General features: G+C 40.2%; 1 protein-coding gene across 2 annotated transcripts in view; it reads left to right on the top strand.

Annotated features, from left to right (window-relative positions):
• Positions 1 to 15668, top strand: part of LOC126870189 (photoreceptor outer segment membrane glycoprotein 2-like) — a 165394-nt gene extending 149726 nt beyond the window's left edge. The window contains exons 2-6 of one of the 2 annotated variants that reach the window (XM_050627685.1): positions 1318 to 1454; positions 3484 to 3640; positions 9369 to 9597; positions 11478 to 11627; positions 12763 to 15668. In XM_050627685.1, the coding sequence (XP_050483642.1) occupies positions 1325 to 1454; positions 3484 to 3640; positions 9369 to 9597; positions 11478 to 11627; positions 12763 to 12831 (735 nt within the window). In that variant the 5' untranslated portion in view covers positions 1318 to 1324 and the 3' untranslated portion in view covers positions 12832 to 15668. Of the gene's footprint in view, positions 1 to 1317; positions 1455 to 3483; positions 3641 to 9368; positions 9598 to 11477; positions 11628 to 12762 lie in introns of those variants that run through there. The other variant, XR_007691208.1, reaches the window with a different exon arrangement.
• Positions 15669 to 23880: the final 8212 nt, after the last annotated feature.

Below are 23880 nucleotides of genomic sequence, written 5' to 3'. Positions count from 1 at the left end.
AATTAGTAGGTTGAACATGTTTGTGGCATGTGTAAAGGTTCGGAGAATTTTTCGATTTAATCGCGTATTTCAATTCTTCACAGTGTCATCCCTTTAGCTTCGTAATTAATTAATTTGTAACTTTGTTCTCTGCCGCAATACGTTTCCATGTAGTTATTTGAACGTTTCATCGGTACGCGAATTAGTACAATTAGAGAAATCAGAAGACTGAAAAAGGCTGGAAGGTTAAATTTCGTGGTACAATACCGGCCAAATTGCGAATTAGCCGGATCGAAGCTGTGATTTCGCGTAAATTAGTTAACGAGAACAACGACAGGATATTCTTGATATTTCCCTGCGGAAACCGCGCCGCGAACGGAAATTCACCGGATTGAAGCATTCATTAGGGATGTCGAGTGTGCGTGAATACAATCAATTGGTCCTTGTAATCGGATCTACGCGAGCACAATGTGCGTCTCGGTTGCTATTATACAAAATCCGTGGGAGATGGAGACAAAAGTGCTAAAAAATTGGAAACTAGGATTTTTCCCCGAAGAAAATCAGATGTACGTAAAATTATATGGTGAAAATCTAAACAAATTCATCTAAACAAGTAACGTTAAACGTATATGGTAGAGTATATATTTTCAGAAAGGTGAAGAATTCTTTTGCGCTATACTCGTCGAATAAAATTAACGAAAAATCTCAATGGTATATCGATCAACGAATTTATCGATTAAACTTCACAATCATCTAAGTCTAAGAAAAGTATCTAACCTGAACAACGAAGATCGAAGAGAACATCCAGTTCATTCGACTCTTTATAGACGAGACGAAAAGAAACGATAAATGGACAACGAAAAAGGGCTAGGAGGAAAAAGAGGGTGGCGAAAAGTGGATTCGAGCGTAACCTCGTTGGAGAACGACCGGAGAATTAACCCCTAGCGTGTTTTTCTTAATTTTCTTTCTCTCTGTCGACCGGCCGAGTACGAATTGGAAAACGGCCGCTTGCCGAAGGCCGATCGATTTGTCAGAATTTTCAAGTAATTCCACCGATACTCCGCCAAACTTCATTTGTTTTAATTACCCTTTCGCTCGTTAATGTATCTCCGCGGTATCTAGTCGGTGGTTAGAATGATTTTCCGCCTCCTTTCAATTCACACACGTACACGCACATAGACGCACCCGTGTTTGCATCAAAGTGTGAAAATTGGAAGACGAAATTAATCGCGACTGGTTCCTTGCTGAGTTAAAAATGGACCGGTTCTAGGCTGTCTTAAATAAAGATTATAGATTAAGCCATCCAGTTGGTGATAACGGACGATTCGTCTGTTTCAGGCCAGGGATGAACCTGAGACTGTTCCTATGGACTCTGATAGGCTTGTTCGTGGTGCTCGTTGGCTGCTTCATGGCCAGCATCTGCTTCTCTACAGCGGATCTTTTAACGGTTCAACTTAGGCAAACTCTTCACGAGGGTGAGTTCCAGAGTTTAAAATAATATTGGGGAGGGAAAATTGGGGAAAAATCGATTATGTCTATTTGATTTGACTCTAACTGAAAAATTACTTTCTGCCGCTTATTTTTTATGGACATTGAGTTCTCCCGGTTTTATATCGCTTTGTCTTCATTTCTAAATTTTTAATTTCTCGAGCGATTTTCTTTCTTCGCCAAACGATTAATCCCAAACAGATCTATAATATCTTCGAGCTTCGCGATTTCCCTAATTTCCATCCATTGGAACAATAAACGCTCGCAGGCGTTGCACGAAGCCAACGATAACTCCATTAACGAAAACGAAAGCAAGGCAAACGGTATTCGTCGGTGGCCGAGCGCGGATAACCCATTTTCCGAAAACAGAGAGACAAAGCGAAACCGAGGCAAACGCCGGAATCGTGAAATATTCATCGACAAACGATGTATGCGAGCGATATTCGCGGATCGGCAGGTGGCTGTACGCGAATTCATTTTGTCCGCGTGATCGCCTCGTGAACGCCTATCCGTTGTCGCCTATCCTTTTTTCCCCTTCCACGTTCCTCTCCCTTCTTCATTTTCCGCTGGCCCGTCGTTTTTCCGAATTTGAATATTTAACAAAGCAAACAGAAGAAAGAGAAAAATAGCGGAAAGATTGGATGTATACGAGGCACGCGAGGCACGCTAGATCCAGCAGAGTGTTGTCTCAATATGGCAGGCAGATGGTGGAAACGGTGCGCTTCCGCGAAATAGTATCCGACTATGTAATATGCAAATCGACGGTCGAACGCGACGCACACCGGCTGTCCCGTTCGAAATTACCGATGGAAATCTCGTTTGGTGTCTAGCTACTTAATGAATAGATACGTGACTCTGTGGATCCTCTTGCTCCGGGCCTCGAAATTCGAAACGTTTGCTCCCGATAAACTTGCAGGCTGATGCGTCGCGTTCCGCTGCGTGCTCTACGCAAATTTACCCTAATTAGCTGTAAATTGTGAGAGATATGGAGATCGCGATCGACTTAGTGCTTCTGGGTGAGTGCTGGTGAAGAATCGTTTATGGTGCAGGACATGTGTTGTATATTTTGTATCTCGTGAATTTAGTGGTAATGACAGAGTTCAGAATAATCCAAACATTAATACCACTGACAAATTATACAAAAAGAAACAATGTACCAGTGAAATGTTTCGTGGTGATCGAATTAACAGTTGTTTGGTCCACGATAAACATATATTTTACTTTGATTATCCGCGAACCGCGAACCATACGAAGATCTTCGTGCGTTTACTATTTCTTTATCTTCCTTTGACAAAATAAATGTAGAATGAAGCATGACAAAGTTATAAAAAAAACAGAATTGTAATAAAATAAAATTATCTATGGGGAATCTTTGTATTCGTTATTCTACACTTGCGTTAAAATGGAAAGATCCACGTGGTTACTTTGAAATCTCCCAAACCGCTAATGAAATCGCTATAAACTGCTCGATCTCGCGTGAACCTTCAATCGCCAGTATTTAACTAGAATCGACATTTGATTATTTCGATCATGGGTTTTTAATTAATACGCCGAAGGTCTCGACCGCGAAATGAAAATGAAAATTTCAATTTTCCACGGATCCAACCACTTCGACAAATTCCTTCGATAGGATATAAAATATCGGAAAGTCGTAGGCTAATGCAAAATATTCCAGGCTACCGGCCACCGTTCCGTGGAATTTGTCGGCGCTTCCACAGAATACCGTCCCATCTCGTGTGAGAATAATCGAGATTCATGTACGCCCGACGATTCTGCCATTCTTTTTCATACACCGTATGTCTCGTTCCCAGGAGTCACTTTATTGGTGACCCATGGGAGATTCAATCATCATGCATAGGTTAAATATTATTTGCGTCTCTCCTTTAGTGCCATTTAATAATTATGATTTTTTTAAGATAATACGAATGAATTGTGTTTGATCGTATTCTAAAGAATTAGTTCCTTCTAAAATTCATCAAAATTCATCGTCAAAATTCTCCGTATTCTGTGAAATAGGTATGAAAAGATACTTCACAGATGTGTCATGGAAGCGAAAAATAGACAGCATGCAGGTTAACATGCAGTGTTGTGGAATAGATTCGTCCGACGATTGGCACAAGACATATTGGCTGCAACGGGAGTTTCTTGTGCTTGACTCGCCGGATATCTTGAGGTAATTATCGCTTAATTATGTCAAGACAATCGAGGGTCGATAGCACCTATCGATCGGATACACCATAAAATCTATATCTTATCCGCGTTTATCGACTATTATCTTCTCACCTACCCTCCACCATGGTTCATGGACAATGTGAGCTTTATCGTCTTACGATAGTCGTGTTACTTCCAAGGAAGTGATCCTGCTTAACCCAAGTGGAACATCTTCCCAAGAAAGTAGTATATCGAAATTTTATCGTGGCTATTAAACTGTTATCATAAGAATTCATACGGTGTTATAATTATAATTAAAATTGTAACCGGAAATTGAATTTCTTCGAAAAGATACGAACTGCAATTTAATGCAAACTTGATGTCCGTACAAATCCATATTTTTATAAACGTAACAAAAAAAAATGGAATTTTGCTTTCGTTATTTTATATATTTTCGATTATTTATTTCATACATATATCCTACTATGTATTATTTATTTGATATGTTTAATATTTTTATTATTCTGTATATTTTGCATGCTGCGTGTTTAACGTTACGGAAACTTGTCTGAACATTAGTTAAAAACTGAGCGGGAACAGGTTACAATTTCATTGTTATCATTTTCATTTTCTTGGGAAAAGCAGGATTGATAAAAAGGGAACTCCAATCGTCCCAAATACCCGTTTCAATTATATGATACGACACGGAAAGAGTTCCAGTCGCTTCACTGACAACAAAAGAATGTAAAGTAATTCATGATTCATCCTGTATAAAACTATGAATGGAACATGAGCCCTAACCTGAATTGCAGGCAAACACAGGAGAATATTACTATTCTATGAATATAAAATAGAATACCAGAAATCACACGATCAAGCGCATTGAAATTCAACAAATCACGACACTCATCCCATCGTGTTGGTAACATTTTTTCCACGAGCATCCGCGCAATAATTACACGTAATACCCAAGCCATTTCTGTCCACCGACGGCGAGGAACAAATTTTCCAGGAACTTTAATGGAAACGCAGAAAGTATGCCAGGATTTTAATTACGACTATACGCGTTCCCACCGCGTAGAAACGAAATTTTAACGGGAGTAGTTGACCGAGAGGGGTGGTCCCGTCATACGATTTTAAAGCGGCCATCCACGATTCTGCAAAGCTGTTCATACTCGCTACATCGACGTCGTTGTTTCTTAGAGGTTTCCATTTCTTAATGAAACTATACGTTGTGTTAAAAGAACGTGTTCGTGGTCTTGATTATTAAATATACGCCTTATACTTATAGGTTGATGCACGTAGGATGTTTCTTTGGATTCAAACTTTAATCGTGCGTTGAAAATATCATCATACGTTTAATCCGCTGATTAAATTACGCTTAATTCCTACGTGATTCGTTGCACTCCACCAACTAGTTTACATGAACCTAATATATCGTCCACTTTTTTCTAACACCCTGTATATCGAAAAAAGAAAAAGCACAAGGAAGAGCGTGAAGGAGATGAAACGTGATTCTACGCCCTCCACGAGATGCTCCTAGAAAAGGATTTAAAACACTGCTGGCTCCTCGGCAAAGTGCCCTTCCATGGCCAGATTATTTCCACGCCGTGGAAAGGGCCTTTCACCTCAGGTCTGGCCCACCTAACTCACCCTCTAAGGGCTCCTTCGTGTGTGCTTTTACCGGCCACACGTTACGCCCATGCGAAAGCATTCTCCATCTGGATTTAGAAATGGTTTACGGCCGGTGAAATGTTGCACGTTAATGCTCCTCGATCGCTCAGATTCGTTTGTTTCTTTAGAAAGAAAGTTGTGTGTAACATGGAGGAATTTTTAAGCGAGGTCGTGAACCGTTATATTCTTCAAACCAACCTAGATATCCATATGAGAATTTGTGAATATATTAAATAAATTTCGACTATCATTTCCGCACTATTTATTTCATATCGTTAAAATTATATGTCTCGTGTTTGCGATATGATTACATCACATAGGAGGATGATTGGCCTGTCTGGCCATCGGAATATTAATATTGGATTGAGGTGGATAAGTCGTGATATGTGCTAAAGAAAAACTAGAGTATAGTTAACAATATATTTATTAACAAACTTTCGATGTACACTTTGCGTAGAGCTTGCGATTGCCGTGTCGAGTTTCCTCTCGCCCGAAAACCGGTAGACGAGTTAGGTCCGGAAATTCCACCAAGAGTCGATGGTAAACTGATTCACTGATTATGGTTTTTATTGATATTTGGTCGGCCGTGGCAGCGTATCCCATTGATGACAATTGGGTTGTCGTATCGAGGAGTCGTTTGTTCCGCGGGTCCATAGCAACCCATAGCAGCTCAAAAAGTCTGCCGATGATGGGCTACTATAAAGCGTCATTTGAAGGCTCGTCTTAGGGACAGGTTCAGGTTAATCACGATGGTACCGTATGTTGCGATCCGCTTCTGTTCGCGGGTCCGCGTATTTTATTGCGCAGATATACGCATATATCGGCGCCGGTGTCCACTAGGAAGGAGATCTTCGAGTGCCTGTCCATGACGAATATGCGGCGGGATACTAGGCCGTCGTCGCTTGCCGCGCTTACGAACGGCTGGTCCCGTTTCCCGTATTCCAGGTGCACGGGGAACGACACTTCTTCGCGCATTCTAGGAACGTCGCGTGGTAGTAACAGAGTCCGAACTGCTGCAGTCTGTTTCTCGAAGTCGATCTACGACGACTCCGGTTTCGTCTTCGTAAAGGGCGTCTTCCATCACGTCCCAGACGCGGTTTAGTCGTTCGCTGTCCGTTGTCGTTCTTTCTGCGCTGACCGCGACAATCCGTCCTGCCTCCGGGAGGATCTTGTGTATACTATCGGCGATCCGGGTTAGCGTTTCAGCTTTCTTTTCGTCCATGGCGTCCAGAACGTGTTGCACATGTACCGGTAGTCGGCTCTCCCAGAGCGTGAGGATAAAGTCATTCGATGTCGAGGGGGTGGCAAGATTTATTAGATCCCGGTAGAATTGGAACGGCGTCCTATCGCCTATGTGTTCATCTTCAAACATCTTTCGCACTCTCTTGGAGTCCGAGTCCCTCAATCTCTTAATGAGCTCCTTCTTGAGGTACCCTCCGGCGTACGTCGTGGTACGTTACCGGCGGGGCGAGTAGTATGTCCCGGCGGCACGCGCATAGCTGCACGTGCGGCGCAGTAATATTCGCGACAACGGTCTGAAATTTCGTCTTGTCGCCCGTAATCCGGGCAGTTCCGAACTGCGCTTCCAGCATCGCGAACCACAGTGTAACATCGTATAGCCAGAACGGTAGTACGCGGAACGGTGTGTTCACCGCGTCTATGTTGTCGTACGCGGTCGTCGTACGTTCGGCTCCGTCGATGATCTGGCAATCATCTTGTCCGAAGGATAGGGTCTCTGTGTAGCAAGTCACAGGACAGAAACCGTTGGAAAGTTTGCTGTCGAGTGCCGCTACACGATCATTCTGTAGGCGATATGTGCTTCTTTTTGGTGCATTAGGTGAAAATAAATATTTATGCATGAATAATTAATTAATGATACGCGTATTTCCCTTAATTCTCTGACATCGTTTTGTATATTTATAATTTTCTAGTTTCATTTTGTAAAACTTCTATCGTACCAAATTACCGTATTTCAAACTCGATTGTTGTGAAGATCGATCGCCTTGTGGAATGCCGAAGTACACAATTCATGATCATTATTACCGCTTAAATTGCAAAATATCTGGCAACAATGTTCTTCGTTCGAATCAGCGTCCAACGAAGAATTAAAAATTAGAAATTTCCGCAAAAATCTTGCACTTTCTGTAATTATTCTATAGAGTTTTCCGATTGTAATAAATTTCTGACAGTTAGCAAACTATCTTTAGGATTTTTGGTACAGATACCGTGCGCTTGATACCTGGAATTGTTGAGGTTAACGAATTTTGCTGGCTGCGAGTAGAGAAGCGGAAGTAACGGATGCGAAACATTTGAATGAAACAATTCATGCAGTCGGGGCGAGTTCGCGTTGCTTAGAGTAGTTTCGCGGTAATTGCCTAATAGTTAGGTTTCTGTAGGCTGACGTATGTGTGCATTATGTGGTAGCGGTAATACGTTCGATAATAAAGGGTTAATAGCGCGTTCCGAATAGAAGCCTTTGTGTCGTGGCTGGTAATCGCAGATAGAACAGTGGGTTATCGATTTCTCGTTATGTTAATTGCAGAATTATACCTTCCACTAGGATCGAGCCCCGGGTCTCTCCTCGTCGCCGCAACTATTCCCCAAGCGTCAACCACCCCCTTCTCCACGTTGATCTCGTAAAATCCATTGAGATTATATCATATGCACGCGACAAAATGGCTGACGCCACGGGTTAATTCGATAAGGTGTAACGTGACATAACATCGTTTCAATTATGAGAGGCAGCATTTCGCTCGGTCGATTGCTCGAATGACCTAGATACCTAAATTTCAAAACAGTCGTTTCTTTGATTCTTTGTTAACGGTTTAACGTGATATAACATCGTTTTAATTATGAGAACTACCATTTTACTCGATCGATTATTCGAACGTCCTGGATACCTAAATTTTAAGGCAAGAGTTTCTTGAATTCCTTATCGCCGCTTTCAGCCTGTATAATTGAAACATCTTAAAATACCTAATCTAATTTAAAATCTACTTTTCGCAATAGTTTTGCAACTAATATCGTGTTATCGATATTGCCTTTTCATTTTTTTTTTCTTTAGTACTAAAAATCTATCTTTACCATCTGTCAGGTACATCAAAAATATCGATTATTATAACGATGGTAATGCTCTTTCCTTAAAGAATTCTTACAGTGATCCCAGATTTGCCAGCAATTTTGAAAAGACTCCTACATCCGATTAGCTCTCGACGGAATCTATAATTCATGGAAGCAACTTTCCGAAATGATCTTTCTCCAATTTCGCATCGCGAAATCCAAGCTCGCCTCTATCGATGTCCATGAACCGATTCAAGCCGCAGATCGATGCCACCGCGTTTAATTACCCGAACGTAGCCACCGTATAGGACACGTGAAAGTCCTGTGGTCGATGACCGCTTTTCGCACGAAAACTTGCCACGAAAAGCCACGGTCGAGATGGTGTCGCCGGTCCAGGAGGGTACGCGACACGGTTCGTAGCTCATTCTGTACTTCGCAGACCTGTTCGCGTACAAGTTCGAATTAGCAAGTTCAACAACTTGCGGAATGCCAATCGGTGGCTCGTTTAATGTTCGCTATCGACGTTCCCCGATAATTTCCTACGCCTGGCGTCCACTGATCCTGGCTTTTTGCTATGACTATCCAAGAAGTAATTGAAAAAAATTGAAGCGTTTGTCAGTACCTGCGAAAGTACGTGACAATTTCTTTTAATTTTTAACTCCCTTCTTAATCGCTCTACAACCGTACGTAACGATCTTTTTTACTTTCTAATTTTGATATTACTTTCATAATCGGGGACAAAAATATTCCCGCAAAAGAAAAACCTCAACTCAAAATCGCTACTTCCTTAAAACAAACTCAGTCCATTTACGGCATAACCATCTTTCCCTTGTCCAGCTGTACCGATGTAGCAGCCAACATCTTGGAAACACGTTTCTACCAAAGTATAACGATTCTTCTGAACGACACCGTAGAGACCGGGATAAGAAGGAGGGCTAGAGAAGCAGAGGAACGTAAAAGAGAGAAAATGGATTGTACGTGTGGAGGCGATCCGACACGTAGGAATCTTGTTTCAGGTACGCGAAAGTGGATGGTCGCGTGACACCGCCGGTGGTGCCGTGGAGTTGCTGCCGAATCAACGTAAAGGGTCCGTGCTATCACGATCCGCTTCAGCTGCCAAATTCGGAACAAAACTCCACTTACGACAGCCTAAACCCTCGGGGCTGTCTCGTCGCCATCAACAGCGTGCTAAACGGAACGCTCTATTCCACCGTAGTCCTGATCGCGTTTCTGTTTGTGTTACAGGTAAATCAATAATAACGCGCCGGCCGGCGCAAACAATTGCTTAGTCGAATCGGGATGGCTGGGATTAAGTGCGTTTCACGATGGATCAAATTTGTTATCGAAATGATCGTTGGACAACGTCGAACCAACGTAGATTATTCTTTCCATTGTAATTTCTAGATACGTTTATGTCAAAGACTATATTTGATTTTCTACACTGCGAATCAAATATTGATCTATTTAAACAGAGGGAATTCCTAAAAATCTGCTGAAGAAAAATGACCAAAGGGATTAAGTCGACGTAATTCGCGGATTTTCCAAAGCTCTTTTTTGACAGATGATCGAATGAAAAATTACAAGCGTAGATAGCAGCAATTTTATCGCTGCAGCTATTCGCGGATCTAGAATAAACAAGCGCGACAGTGGAGAGCTGCAAGCGAGTCGACGAGAGGCGGACTGAAATAGCGGTGGATTATCAGATTCGTTCGGAATTATTGATTGCCTGGACGCGATGATACCACGTGTCATCGAAGCCCGCAAACGCGTAATATTTTAAGGTGAAAGGCTGCTTTTCACGCCAAATTTCCATCGTTTCGTTGCTCTAGTAATTTAACCCTCGATCGTATTCATCCGACAAAAATATTCTATGAAATCTAACAAGACCATCTTAGACATTATACCTTCATTGACAAGATGTTATACTATGCGAAGAAAAGCTCGCGCGGCAAATTATTCTGATCCAAGAAAAATTCTTTAAAATCTGATGTCCTTCGACTAAGATAACGTAACAAGATAATGTGATAAAATAATCAACGTAAAAGTTCGTGAATATTATATCTCCAATAGATTTGCTAACTGGTCGCGAATACTTATACAGTTCAACTTATAATATAACATGAAATATAAGGAAACATAAATGTTTCCCTCATCTGACGGCCACTATCATCTGTTCCACGCCTCCCTGGTCACTGACCACTAAGCTTTCCAAGTTTTGTCTTGCTAGCTGTCCACGAATTCTCAGAATCATGACGCGCAGTGTTCAACCTATAACATATGAAATATAAGGAACATTAATGTTTCCCTCGACTGATGACCACTATCACCCCTTCCACTGCACATTACATTTAATCCGCACCTCATTATGTGTCCTCGCTCCGTTTTGTCTTTTATCGATCTCTCTCATCGCTTTGGAAATTATCTGCACCATATTACTTATTGTTAAAATATTGGTATCTTGCTGAACGTAAAATGGCGGGGTTTTCCTGTTCTAATACCTATACTTTGTTATAAGCACAATAGTCTTTTGCTGTTTTCATTATGTTTAATTATGTTTCAAAAATTTCATTTTATTGGTCGGTTTATTTTCTACTACCGCAACATCGCTATTCCAGTGATGTAAGTCCTGAAATTCGATATTAGCTAATTTTATTATTAATCGGAAATTAATGCTATAGATTTTAGGCAATCGTGCTGGTCGAGCCGATTATTAATATGAAAGCGTTTTAATATATAGTAAATAGGATTTGTACTGCCATATCGAACAGTTACTAAATTACGCCACTCACATTCTTGTTAAATAGACTGTATCAATAGAAATTGCCCATATTCTGGCAGATCTTTTTGTTAAAAACTTGCTTCAAGACAAAGTAAAATTGAAGCTCTTTTCTCAAATTCTTGAGTTCTATAACACGTAGTCGTTATTATTTATATTATACATATTTTTACGTTTATTCATTATATTTGTATTTTATTATATTTGTTATATCGATACATATATAAAATTAATTACGAACAGCATTGCAAGTGCAAAGAAAAATTTGCAACATAAGGAAAGGCTTGACAAGGGGAACAAATTTTATAGTACAAATACATACAACTAACGTACGGAAATTCCTTTTCAGATTTCGGTGAGCGTATTGTCGAGGTTCGACTTCACTGCCGCGAGGAACGCGGTGGCGCTTGGAGATCGGTGGGCAGCTTCACCGGGTTGGCTCTATGGCCGTCTGGATTTTGGCTTAGCCAGCGGACCTAATCTCTGCCAGATAGATCGGGTTAGTGGACCGGCTGAATTGAATCAATCGATTCCCCGGATGAGCCATCAGCGAGTCGCTCGACGAACGATGCTGTTCGTAAATGTGCGAAAAATCGGTGTCAATCGAATGAACGAGGAAAATTTCGGACGATCAGGTTTTAGATCGATTGAGAAAAATGAAATAATTTAATTCGGACAATATTTGTCTAGCTCGTGGCTATAATAAGTACTTTACACCTCTTTATAATAAGTACTTTTCTCTCATAATCAAACAACAACTGATAAAAATCAAATTTTCCTTCAACCACTTTACGCGTGTACCAAAATTTCAACAAGTCCCCAAAATTCAATTAACAAATCAGAAAAAACTGTCCTCACTGCATTTAACGTTTCGACTACTCGTTCGTACATTTTTAATGTCTCTCTCAGACAGTTTCATCCGAGCACGCTCGTTGCTGTCTCGTTTTTCGCCGGAGAGTTGCTAATTCTCAAACCCTACATGTGTAGACCGAGCAACTTGCTGCCAGCTGAAAAGAGTTAAAGGGAAGCTACAGTAACTTTCTAACTTTGCTAGAAATATCCACGGAATGAAGTTTGCGCCTCTGCATCTATGTATATGCAGCTGTATGTGTTGTCGGTGGAACACTTTGCTCAAGCGGCGCCGCTCCGGCTTTATTTGTTTAATTTTCTAATTTCTCCGAGTTAGAATGGAAGCGCACGCGCGCCACTGAAAGAAACGGAGACCCGCGTCGGACTTTCATTAGAAAGGCGACCACGTGATGAAGGAAAGTTTAAAAACTTTGTAGCTACGAGTGTTGGCTGAAATTTTATCTCTTGACATTTCTTACTTATATCACGCAGACACCGCGTGAACGTTGCTATTTTATTAATCAATGGGTAGGTGGATTATGGAGAAACACATGCAACGGGTAAATTGCGCGAAATTAACAATTCGGGTAGAAAAATTATAATCTTATTAGTAAGGCTAGTTATACAGATTAACCGAAACTTATTTATCAAAAATTCGTCCAGTCTTCGTTTCTTATCTACTGCTTCTTCTATTTATCGAAACCGAAACTTTCTTCCAACAGTCTAAATTAATTCTAATTATTCTTCCCCCTAATTCAACGATTCCATTTTCAATCTCCCCATAGAAAAACAGCGGACAAGGCGATACGATGATCGATCTACGTCCGCTTGTATATTCCAGCGATACGGACTGAGAGCTCTGGAAGCCGAAACAAACCAGAAAATAAAACCAAAGCCGTCGAAGAAGAATCATATTTCCACGTCAGACACTTCCTTCACAAGCCCAACAAAAATTCCCCCACCTTTCAACGCAAATATATAATACGGTTCCGTGTAAGCATCGATCAAGTTTAACTTCAATCGTAGAGATCTATAAGAATCGAGGAACGTTTCTCGAAGCTTTTATCGAAATGAAAAGCCATCGCCGGAAGACAGGCGCGTTTAACGAAGCAACGCGCGCGTCCTCCGCGGGGATTAATCGATCATCGATTACGATACACTCTCGAAACGGCCTCTGAGGAACAAACAAGTTTCGTTTAGAACGAGAAAGACGATAAAGACGCAGACCAGAGCAACGGACGATAAGATAAGAGTCTGTAGAGTTTCTTTCTCGCAGAAGTACGTCGCCAAGATTCGACGATAGCTTTCACTATGATTACTGGGAATCGGTTAATCGAGTCGCGCCACTAAACCGCTCGTTTTCCCCGTCGTATCGAGTCGAACGATCGATGGGTCTGAACAAAAGAAAGGAACGGATGGAGGAGAGATGGTACGGAAGCTTCGAAAATCTCGACCGGGGACCGCGATGATGATAAAAAGCCGCGTTCACTGTGCTCGATCGTGTTCCTCCCCCGACGAATCGAGATATTCGATGCGATAGATAAAGGAATCGGAGAAACTGAAGAACAGATGTAATTACTAGAGTACAATCGTTGGATACCGATGGTTAAATGGAATAAAGCTTACATTGCTCCGTTTCTTTTTCTTCTTTTTTTTTTTTTTTTTTTTTTATTACGTAAAAGAATCGTATCGATGGACGATAAAACACGATAGTCAAAATTTTATAATCCTTTGTTATATGAAAGAATATTTTCCTCGTGACTGATAAAGTAAGATCTGAATAGAAAATTTAGAAACTGTCAAATCAATCTGTAAGTTCAGGTATAATAAAACATCAAAGAAATACAGAGGTTCCTTCCGATATACGATCGTGAAATAATTTGAAACTAATTAACTGACAAAAGTTGAATCAATAATACCATAATATCTGTCAACGACAAAAATAACCGAGAAGGATATGAAACGCTAAAAAGCGTAGAGAAATGGCCAAAATTCCGTCGGAAACAGGCGAAACAGTTCGACTGGAGCGTCTGCTAAAGAAAATTCGAGAATCTAGCTTTTTGTTCCTCAAGGCTGACAGCAGGGGGAGGGGGAGTGAAGAAAAACCTCACTCCACCCTCATCACGTTTAGAGAAAGCTCGAGATTCGTGGTTCTCGTGGAGGAATCGGGAAGTCCCGAGGCGGGAGAAGCGACCGACTAGCGGAAAAAAGCATAATTGCGTGCTCGTTCCGATGACGCGGACTCGATTTAAACTGCTAGCCGCATAGCTCGCAAGAAGCAACGAAAACTAACAGGGATCAAGAACGGTAGAATCCCTAGGGGATTCTCGCGAATACGCCTCGTTTCGCGCACCGGTTTCGCGCGTACAAACTGACGAGGGTGCGGTTCTTTCGTTGCAGCTTACAGCTGTGTTCCGTCGCTCGTGTCAAGCGAATCGAGGCTTTCTTGCGCGTAAAACGAACGATCGATAAACTTCGTACAGATTAGTCAAGCTACAGTAACTCACGAAAATATTGGAATACTTTTAGAAAGCAAAAGATTTGGAACAAATCTGAAAATACGTAGATATTACAAGATATTTATTGCAAGCGTATATTTAGTAGAGAAGCTAGTGTAACGAGTGTTAAATATGTTAACGAATATATTATTGTTATGGCCGAGCTTATTCTACTTTATTTTATTATTATTTTATTCTTTTACTCAGACGTAGTGGTTAAATCGCAATTCGGAATTTGGGAATATTGCTGTGAAAGGTTTTCAGGATTCAAAGGTTCGCAACCTAGTTTGATACTCTCTATTTTACAAGGCATAAACAAAATTTGAATAACTCATTACACCAGCTTGCTGCTCCATCATTTTCATCCGCGACGACTCGGGACAAACATCAATATTCATGATTCTATCAGGGCAGCTTCAATCTTGACTCGAAGGCTCTTTTGAATCATCACATTCTTTGATCAAAAATAAAAGGTAAAAAGCATATTTGACCGATTTCTCTTACCTACTGAAACTTAAAACTTCATTTCTATGCGACACACTTGCCTGAATATTTGTAAATTTTCCACAAAAACGGTGTATTTACCCTTTAAAAGAAGTACGACCGTATTTTGCACGTTTATCATTGAACGTATCTGCATTGAACTGCACCTGTACAGTTTGCAAACCAGTTAATTTTGTACACGTGATACTTATGAATAGGAACATCAGTGGGAATATTAAAACGCTGAATATATGACATATTACACTTAGAATAGGAAGAAAATATTGGATAAAGATGAAAGAAGAGAAGAAATTGGTGAAAAAGAAGCAGAAAGGATCTTTCCCCCGTTTCTAGAAGCAAGAACTCGCTCTGGCTGGAAGTAGGCGGACCGCTTTTCCTGCCTCGTTCGTCCTTGTCGAATTTAATAATGGCAAATTTACAGGGTGCGACGGGTTTTTTCGCGAGTTGGTGCAATTTCCCGTGACAGTGGTAACGAAGTTCTTACGATCCGCACGTTTCCCTCGTATCGCAGTAAAGCAACCAGTTTTACGCGACGTCCAACGTATTAATGTTAACGGAGCAAGCGCATGCCACCACCCTGTCCGGAAGTCGTGCAGAAAGTCGTTATGGTGCCAAAATCTCGCCATTATTTCTCGAGAACACTTGAAAATACATCGTCTGTTATTTAGGTCCCGTTTCTTTTAGTAAAAGTTGAATATTATACAAAACATTAATTATGCGTATGTTCTTTATGCGTTCACTTAGAAAAAGCTTACTATTTAAAATTCGAATAATTTAAACACCCGTTTCAAAATTTCCAGTAAAAGTTTAAAAATATATAAGATCCATATTTCGATATAAAATTTCTCGAGCTTGAAATTTCTTTGGATATCGATTTTAGAATTGTACGATACTTTCGGTATATATAATATTTGAATATTTTGTTATTAAGTAAACGGTGGTATTTTATAATATTTGTAACTATAGTTAACACTGTAAGAGACAGTGCTGTAATCCATGTGACGTCGATCTTTTTGAGGAAGATTTGGTATATAAGAGGAAGCCTCGAGAAACCTGGATTCAGTGTTTGACCGACTCAGAAACACTTCACTCGTTCTTGAGACGCTCTCTCTTCGATCCTGCTATTCTCGTCTCTTGTCTGCTCTCGTGTCTGGTGATTTCTTTCCACGTATTCCTTATGTAGGAACTTTGTCTGTTTACATTAAACAAAATCTCTGTTTTATTCTGTTCTAGAGGATTTTCATATCCAATCTTCCTGTTTTCTATTTTGCACAGAATATTCATACTATATAATTTCCATCTCCCATTTTATATAAAATTCTCTTTCTCTCTCTCTCTCTCTCTCTCTCTCTCATTTTTCTTAGAATTTTTACAAAGCATCTCTATTCTCTACTTTACATGGAATTTCCATACACAACCATCGTGTTTTACTTTATCATGAATTTTTATACTGCACTCTCATTTTTTACATTACATAAAGTCTTTATACGACGTTTTCATACTTTTCCTACATTACCTTCAACTGATCACAACTAACCCTATTACATTACGTTCTTTCTCTTATCACTAAAATAACAATAAGTGCCATTTTAAAAATCAGCGAAGAATAAAAACTTGTTCGTTACTAAATAGACGAACCGTTAATAATGTGCTGCTTTCCTGAAAAACCAATTTAATCCCTAATGAAATTACACGTCGCCAAAAAGTGGGCAACAGTTCGAGCACTTTCGAACCGTGACGCGCAAAGGATCAAACAATTCACTTGCTCGTCAACAGAACGGTAGATTCCGCGTGAAATTCACAATGTTAGCACGCAGGTTACACCATGGACGCTCGTGTACTTCGCGAACCGTCATCAGGATCCACGGCCAGAGACCCGTTTACACCAAACTGGTCAACGATTTTCGGAAAATCGAACGTACTCGCCGGAGGAACGAGTTCGAGCAGACCGTACGTGTACCGGTTATTCCGGTGGTCATTGTTTCCGTTGAATTCGATCAACGGACACGATCGAGAAAACAGTTAGTCCCATTCCCATAGCCAGCGAACCGATTCGAGAGAGTGCAAGCTGCACGAGACAGCGGAAGCACTCGAGGAAATCCCTCGATGCCGGGTCCTGTCCGGCAATCGATTGCCGAAGAAAAGCGTTCCAGGAGAGAACGATGCACGCCTGTCGACAAACAACCGCGGACCTCCACGATCAACCTGGTCTTGCCACTCTTTCGCCCTCTGCCACTCGCTAAATTGAAATTCGATTCCACCGCGGAAAGAGACCAGTTCCGTGTCCCGCAGGATTCTCTCCGAGCGTGATACGCCGTGACAAAGATACTCTAATGCGACTGTGTTGAGATGAGCCGTGGTGATCGTACAGTAGTTGGAATCGTAATCGATAGGCGATAGTTGTAATCTTGGAAAAATTAAAGGTGAAAGACTTGATTTTAGAAAATCTAGGAGATTCATTATTATTTTTTAATTTATCTTTTATTTATTTATATTATATATATTTATATGTATATATTAAGAGAATTTATTATTTGTATACCAAGGACAACTATAACGCTTGGCGATAATAAAATTTATTACGATCTACGTTTGATTTGTAGATTGAAGTTGCATTAAACGAAGGACCTAACAAAATGAGTAAATATAAAAACTGCATGTTAATCCGCGGCGGAATCGGCTCATTAAATCTTCCACCGTTTCATTTCCCGCTTGTAAATATTTCAGCAAGCGGTATAGCTTCAACCATCCGAATTTAATAAGCATCTCGCTTTTAAACGCAACAATATTTCAATGTTTCAGTTAATCACTAAACTTAATTTATACAACCATCCCTCCAGCATTTCGTTATCCGTAGCCAACCTGGTTTCCGACCAACGAAGCGTACTTTTAACTCTGATACGAGAACCATTGATACACTCTACGTATTTATGCAAAATTATACTGTGAAGAACGTAAAAATAAATCTTCGATTTAGTGTTATATTTACTAAATTACGACACCGTTCAGAGATCTTCAAAACTACTCTTTTATCGAGATTGCAGATATTTATGAAGATTCATATCTTTACAACTAAAGATATTCTACATAAACGTTCCACGTCAGATCTTTTTATTTAAATTACTTTAAATCCATGCAGTTTCGAGGCAAAATATAATAATAACCACCCTAAGATTTTTTAAAATGGGTGTGCATTCACTGTAACTTCAATCTAGACGAAAAGCTTGATACTTTCTATGACACGGTAATCCCAGAACAGGATTTTCTCATCCTCTCGTCTTTCTCTCTCTTTCTCTTTGAACCATCCTGAGGGAAACCGGCAAGGAACATTAAAGCTGTTTTCACATTGTCGTTCGTGGAGGAACTCTCCGCCCGAGTACTTGCCATGGTAATCAACTGGAAGCCACTGGCTGGGTCCATTCCAGATTGCCCCTCGTTCAATTAGCATACATACGATGGCTACGCTCGCTTTCGGTCGCCTGCCGGCCCTTCGACCTATTTTCTTCTGAAACAGAAGTATCCCCCGCGCGTTAATTGATTTGACGTGTGTTCTTCTTCCTGTTCTTCGTGCAACGCGTTGTGTGTTTGGATTAATGTGGATTAAGCTTCCGAGCCAACTTCGTTGGTTCAATCCGAAGTTTCGAGTATCTTAAAACCTGAACACTTTCGACTATTTTGAAAATTCGTTCAACTTCTTCGTTGAATTGATAGACAGCAATATTTGCAAATGATTCGCAAGTTATATCGATTAGCTAGATAAACATAGTATAATCATCTATAAAAATTTTCGTACACTTTATAAAAAGACAAGTTTCATTTAAGAAAATAACGACAAGGAAGAAAGGTAGATTATTTGAAACCCCTAAAAATATATGCATATGATACATATAGAAAGATTTACGCAGTTTTCACTTTAGTTGTACACTTTTACTTTTAAAGACAGCCTTTCAGAATGTTTCTTGATACACGTCAAGGTGTCTGTATAAAAAGACACATTAATACAAGAATCGCAATTTTCTAAGTGTCCGACCATTTCGACGAACTTCGCCTGCGTATTCGCCAGAAGCTTGTGCTTTTGTCAGACGAAATATAGCAAACTGTTCCGCCATTCCTAGTCGAAGTTTTCATACTTTCACGAGCCATTGGGACCATTCGTTGGTTCTTCTGGAATTTCAAAAAGTTTCGCTGTCTACCATGGTAAAGTAACAGTCAGAAACAAAGAAGAGACGTCTGTCGATGGCTTTTAGCGAACCTCTGGTTAACTGAACTATCGGAGTTACATAATAATTTCCATTTGCCATTGTTACCAGGCGAATAAGATTTTCAGTGATTCACCGTTTATCGTTTGTATACGAGGTGTGGCATGCAAAAGTAAGACAAAAATATAGAATGTAATTCTTTCATTCGATGTCCCGTTTCGGAGAATATTAGATTTGAAAAGTTATTTCACCAACTTGGTTAGTTCCAGATTGGAGACAAGTGGATAATCGACAGGAGATTATTTTATAGACGAAAATAAGTAAAAAATGGAATTGAACTTTTTTCGTTTGAAGCTTCGTTCTAGTGAAAATCGAGTTCGTATTTGACGAATGTTCAAACTGGATTTTGTCGAAAATCTAGCTTTACATGAAAAATTCGTATTCTACATTTTTAACTTATTTTTGTAGGATAATCTTTTGCCAATTATTCATTCGTATCTCGTTAAAAGTCCATAAATTTCAAATTCATATGCGTTTGATAAACATTCGAACTTGATTTTCTCGGAAAAGCGATTCAAAGTTAAAAAGAAAGCTACTCTCTTCGTGTTTCGTACACAGAATAACTTTTGCACGGGTACTTTGCTCTGTAACACTTTGAAAAGTACAATACGCAGTTGAACGCGACTTTAAAATTAAAAAAAGAAGAGGCGATACAAAATATATCGATATGACAATCTCATTATACAGATTTCCTGTAAAGTACGGTTTGCCTCGGCGGAAATTCGCTAATCGTTTTAAATAGCCCATTATTGATAATTTGGATTCGATGCTGCCCCCAATAATTCCACGATACGCGTTTAACATTTTAAATCGCTGCGTTACAACACACTTCGCGTCACTGATAAATTCCCTCGAATGCCCCATTCGATTGTTTCACAAACCCCCGGTGTTTATCCCATCGCGACCATAGAACATCCTCTTGCGACAAAAACGAGAGATTGCGGATAAAAGCAAAATGATCTCATACGTGTACGTATATCTTCGAATTAACTTGGAAAGCCTACGTAAATTATTTCACGATTTTTATTGTATTTATTCGTTCATAATTTGCCCTTAATATGATTTCTCAATATGAGATTTTCCGGATTAAATTCTAAAATGTTACGAACTCTTCGCTGAAGTGAAATCTCACGCATGTTTCTCTTTGTGCATTTGGGACTGAAATTAAAAGTTAAGTGTGTAATTTACAGATGATTTAATTGATATAACTCGTCCATACGTCTGTACGTGTATACATATATCTCAAATGTAGTTTAACCTGTTCTTATCTATGATGAATAACAGTGGAAACGTTGACAGAAGATTGTAAAGCACGAACGATCTTTATAGGGCAATAGACAACTAGTAGGAGGCATGTATTCGCCCAACCCGATTAAATTTCGTGTAAATTTCAGACTGATCCGTGTACCCGTGTCGTATTTCATAACTCGTTGCCCGTACACAGTTCTCGTTCCTTTAATTTCCGCCTTCCTGCTTGGCCCCGGTACGATATATTCGCAGTTACCTCGCACCACAGCAAATTCATCTGGCGGCAATTACGAAACGATCTCTAGCAACCGATAAACCTTCCGCTGCAAGCCGAGCCTTGCATGCGTTCGGTTTAATGTAATTGAACCACGAATGAGACGATCATAGAATAAAATAAAAGGAAAGTCGAGGAACAAGTAATATCATGTTTATTGTGCAGATCACGTTCGACCGATCGAGCATCGTGAAACATTCAGAAGGACAAGCTTAAAATTTCTCCGACCATCTTGCAAAGTAGTTATTCCAACCACTTGTGTTTCGTATGTGTACAAGAATTAAACATTTTTTTAGCTTTGTTATTTCAAGGTCCTGTTGCTACACGCACAAATGTACAGAGTATTTTTTTTTTTTTTTTTTTTTTTTTTGGCACTTTAGAAACTCGTACAGAAAACTAGCCACGATTTTCCAGGATTCTCTTTCAGTATCATCGGCCAAGAGCCAACCACAGGGAGGAAGGAATGGTTTCCGTTCCCTTGGTTCATTGCCGAACATTTTTTCCGAAAGATCCATGTGCGGTCAGAAACATTCCCCCAGATAGGACCGGCGGCCTTCAAGGAATGTCTTTTTTTATGCTGCTCCAGCTGGCAGAGGATCGCTTCTTCGAGATTCCTTCCGGTTCCGATAAGCCGAAAGACTGATGAAGCTTCGAAAACCAAGAACAGATTCACCACTGTGCGATGGGAAGCTTCGTAGATTCTACTAGTATCTTTTGCTCCATCTAAGATTGACAGAACCATTAGTACGTCGAAAGAATCCTTTTTTGCAAAATTGTTGATGGTTTTGTTAAAACGATTCGTGAATTTTTAACTCTGTATGGATAATTATAATAATTCTCGGAGGACTTTGTTCTTTTCATATTTACAAAACAAAGAAAAATTTCGTAATAATTCTACTTGCAGAAAACTCCTCAATAATCGTTGGTAATATAATAACATAATCAATATTCATTGGCTTGTTTCGTTGAAAGCTCGATAAGCTACTGGTCTTAAGAAGACTGGAAAACAGTTAACGAAAAGATTGTCGTCCTAATTTGTACGTAGCATAAGTGTCGATTCTTATTAATTGTTGTAAAGAACGAATATTCATTGACTCGTAGGATTAATGATACCTCGTTGAGGGATAAAGTTGTTTGGTCCGCGTGGCTGGTGTCTTAAAGGCTAAAGGGGAGCACGCCACGCGTTAAATGGACGACGGAAGAAGATGGAGGATGATGGATAGAAGTAGAAGCCTCGACGCTAAGGTGTTTCGTCCCGGTGATAAATAGCGGTGCAATAAAAGTGGGCCGAGTAATTCGGATGCCACGTTATCCGATCGTTGCGTTAAGGGAATAATAACCTGACTGGGGTTGCACGATGGAAAATGGAAGTAGTGGCTTTGCAGCTTCGCAGAATTCCTTTTCGATATAGCTCGGTTCACGAAGAGAAAGACAGGAGAATAACAAATAGAGAGACTGGAAAATTCTCTTCGATCGTTAAACGATTACTAACGATACTGTGGAGATCTTATTTCTCCTAGGGGATTTTAAAACAGGTTTTAGATAATAATATACTAATTTGATCCGTTATTAAAGAATTCCAATAAACAGACAAGATAAGACAAAACAATTCTGTTATATAAAATCACTGAACAGCACGAAATAAGCTTCGGTTCACGATTCCATACGACGACTATACACAAACACGCTTCCTACCATATACATTAACCGAGAAATTTATTGCGCGTATATCTTACCATTATCTCCAATTTTCAGATAACCAAAGCATCGTGTATATAATGCCGATCAATCGAATACCACGCAAAACGACGTTCTCTGCACGGTACTAGTAAAATTGCTCGTTACAACGATGATGGAACGACAGTCTCAACAGAGAGAAAAGGAAGTCGATGGAAGAAGAATCGGTGTGGGACTGGTGGACAGGATGAAGGGAGAAGCTACAAAAGGCTGGATATCATAAACGACAATGAAACTCCCGAAGGAAGCTGGAACAAAGCGAGATGGTGGCGGTGTATACGTGTGCAGCTTTGAAAGGACAGTGACGACGCACAGTGTGGACGTTGGATCGAGGAAGGGAAGAAGGAAAGAAAGAAAGGGGCAGAACGACACGCCGGGGATCGCTCGAGTTTCTCTGATCGGTCAATAACGATTTCCCGGGAATATAAATGTCTCCGCGAGCAGTCGTCCGGGCTGTTCGATTCGGCCCGTGTCCGGCATTGCCTTTTAATCTTGTAGCTTTGCCTCTTTTAATCTCGTTCCATCGACCGGCTGCGCCCTTCCATGCCGCTCTTTCCCGTCCACTCGTTCATTCGATGCAATTTCTCTTTTCGTACGTACGGTCGAAATCATCGCTCATTCGACTGTACGAAAAAACCTGCTGGTTGCATGAGAATCGTTAATCTTGACGGATGAACCGAAGATGGAACATCGTTTCGTGTAACGATTGGAAAATAGTAATTATTCCATGTATAATTGCGTCTTATTTCTGTTTATCAAATTAATTTCATTGGTCGTTTTTAAATTGAAAACCTGTTTCAGACATAGAAAATTCAAGAACAGTTTAAACATAAGAAGAATCCTCAATTCCTGTACTACTGTACCATTTTCGATAGGATCGCGACAAAATTCCAATTGCCTCTCACATTCTCGCCATCGATATCCTATCAAACTTCTACAGCTCTAAACGCACACCAAACTACTGAAACAAAAATACAAATAATACAATTACCAACATTTTCTTCGGTCTCCTCTTATTAACGGAGAACGGATTCGTCAGCCAGATGAGATCTTCAACGGAAGAGAGTTCGATTCTGATCAGAAAACTTCAATACCCGGAACGATTCTTTGCTTTAGCCGAAAAAGAAACTGTTCTCGGTGAGTGAAACCGTACCTTAAAGTACACGTATTCATATGTAACTTCGAATCTTCTTCAATTTTTCCGATGATATACCTCTAAACGCCTTGAAACGATACTATGCGCAAAGCTTCTTCCGGTTCTTCCTCGAGCTATCTTTTACAGGCTTCGAAACGATGTATCAGTAAAGAGAAAGATTGCAGGGAAGATTTGGAAGAGTAGGTTCGTCTCGGGGCAGACTGAATTTCCTCGAGGGAGAAATTGTT

The sequence above is a fragment of the Bombus huntii genome, chromosome 10, assembly GCF_024542735.1.
Source record: "Bombus huntii isolate Logan2020A chromosome 10, iyBomHunt1.1, whole genome shotgun sequence".
NCBI lineage: Eukaryota > Metazoa > Arthropoda > Insecta > Hymenoptera > Apidae > Bombus > Bombus huntii.
The sequence above is the reverse complement of the archived record's forward strand: the minus strand, read 5'-3'. Positions and strand labels throughout refer to the sequence as shown.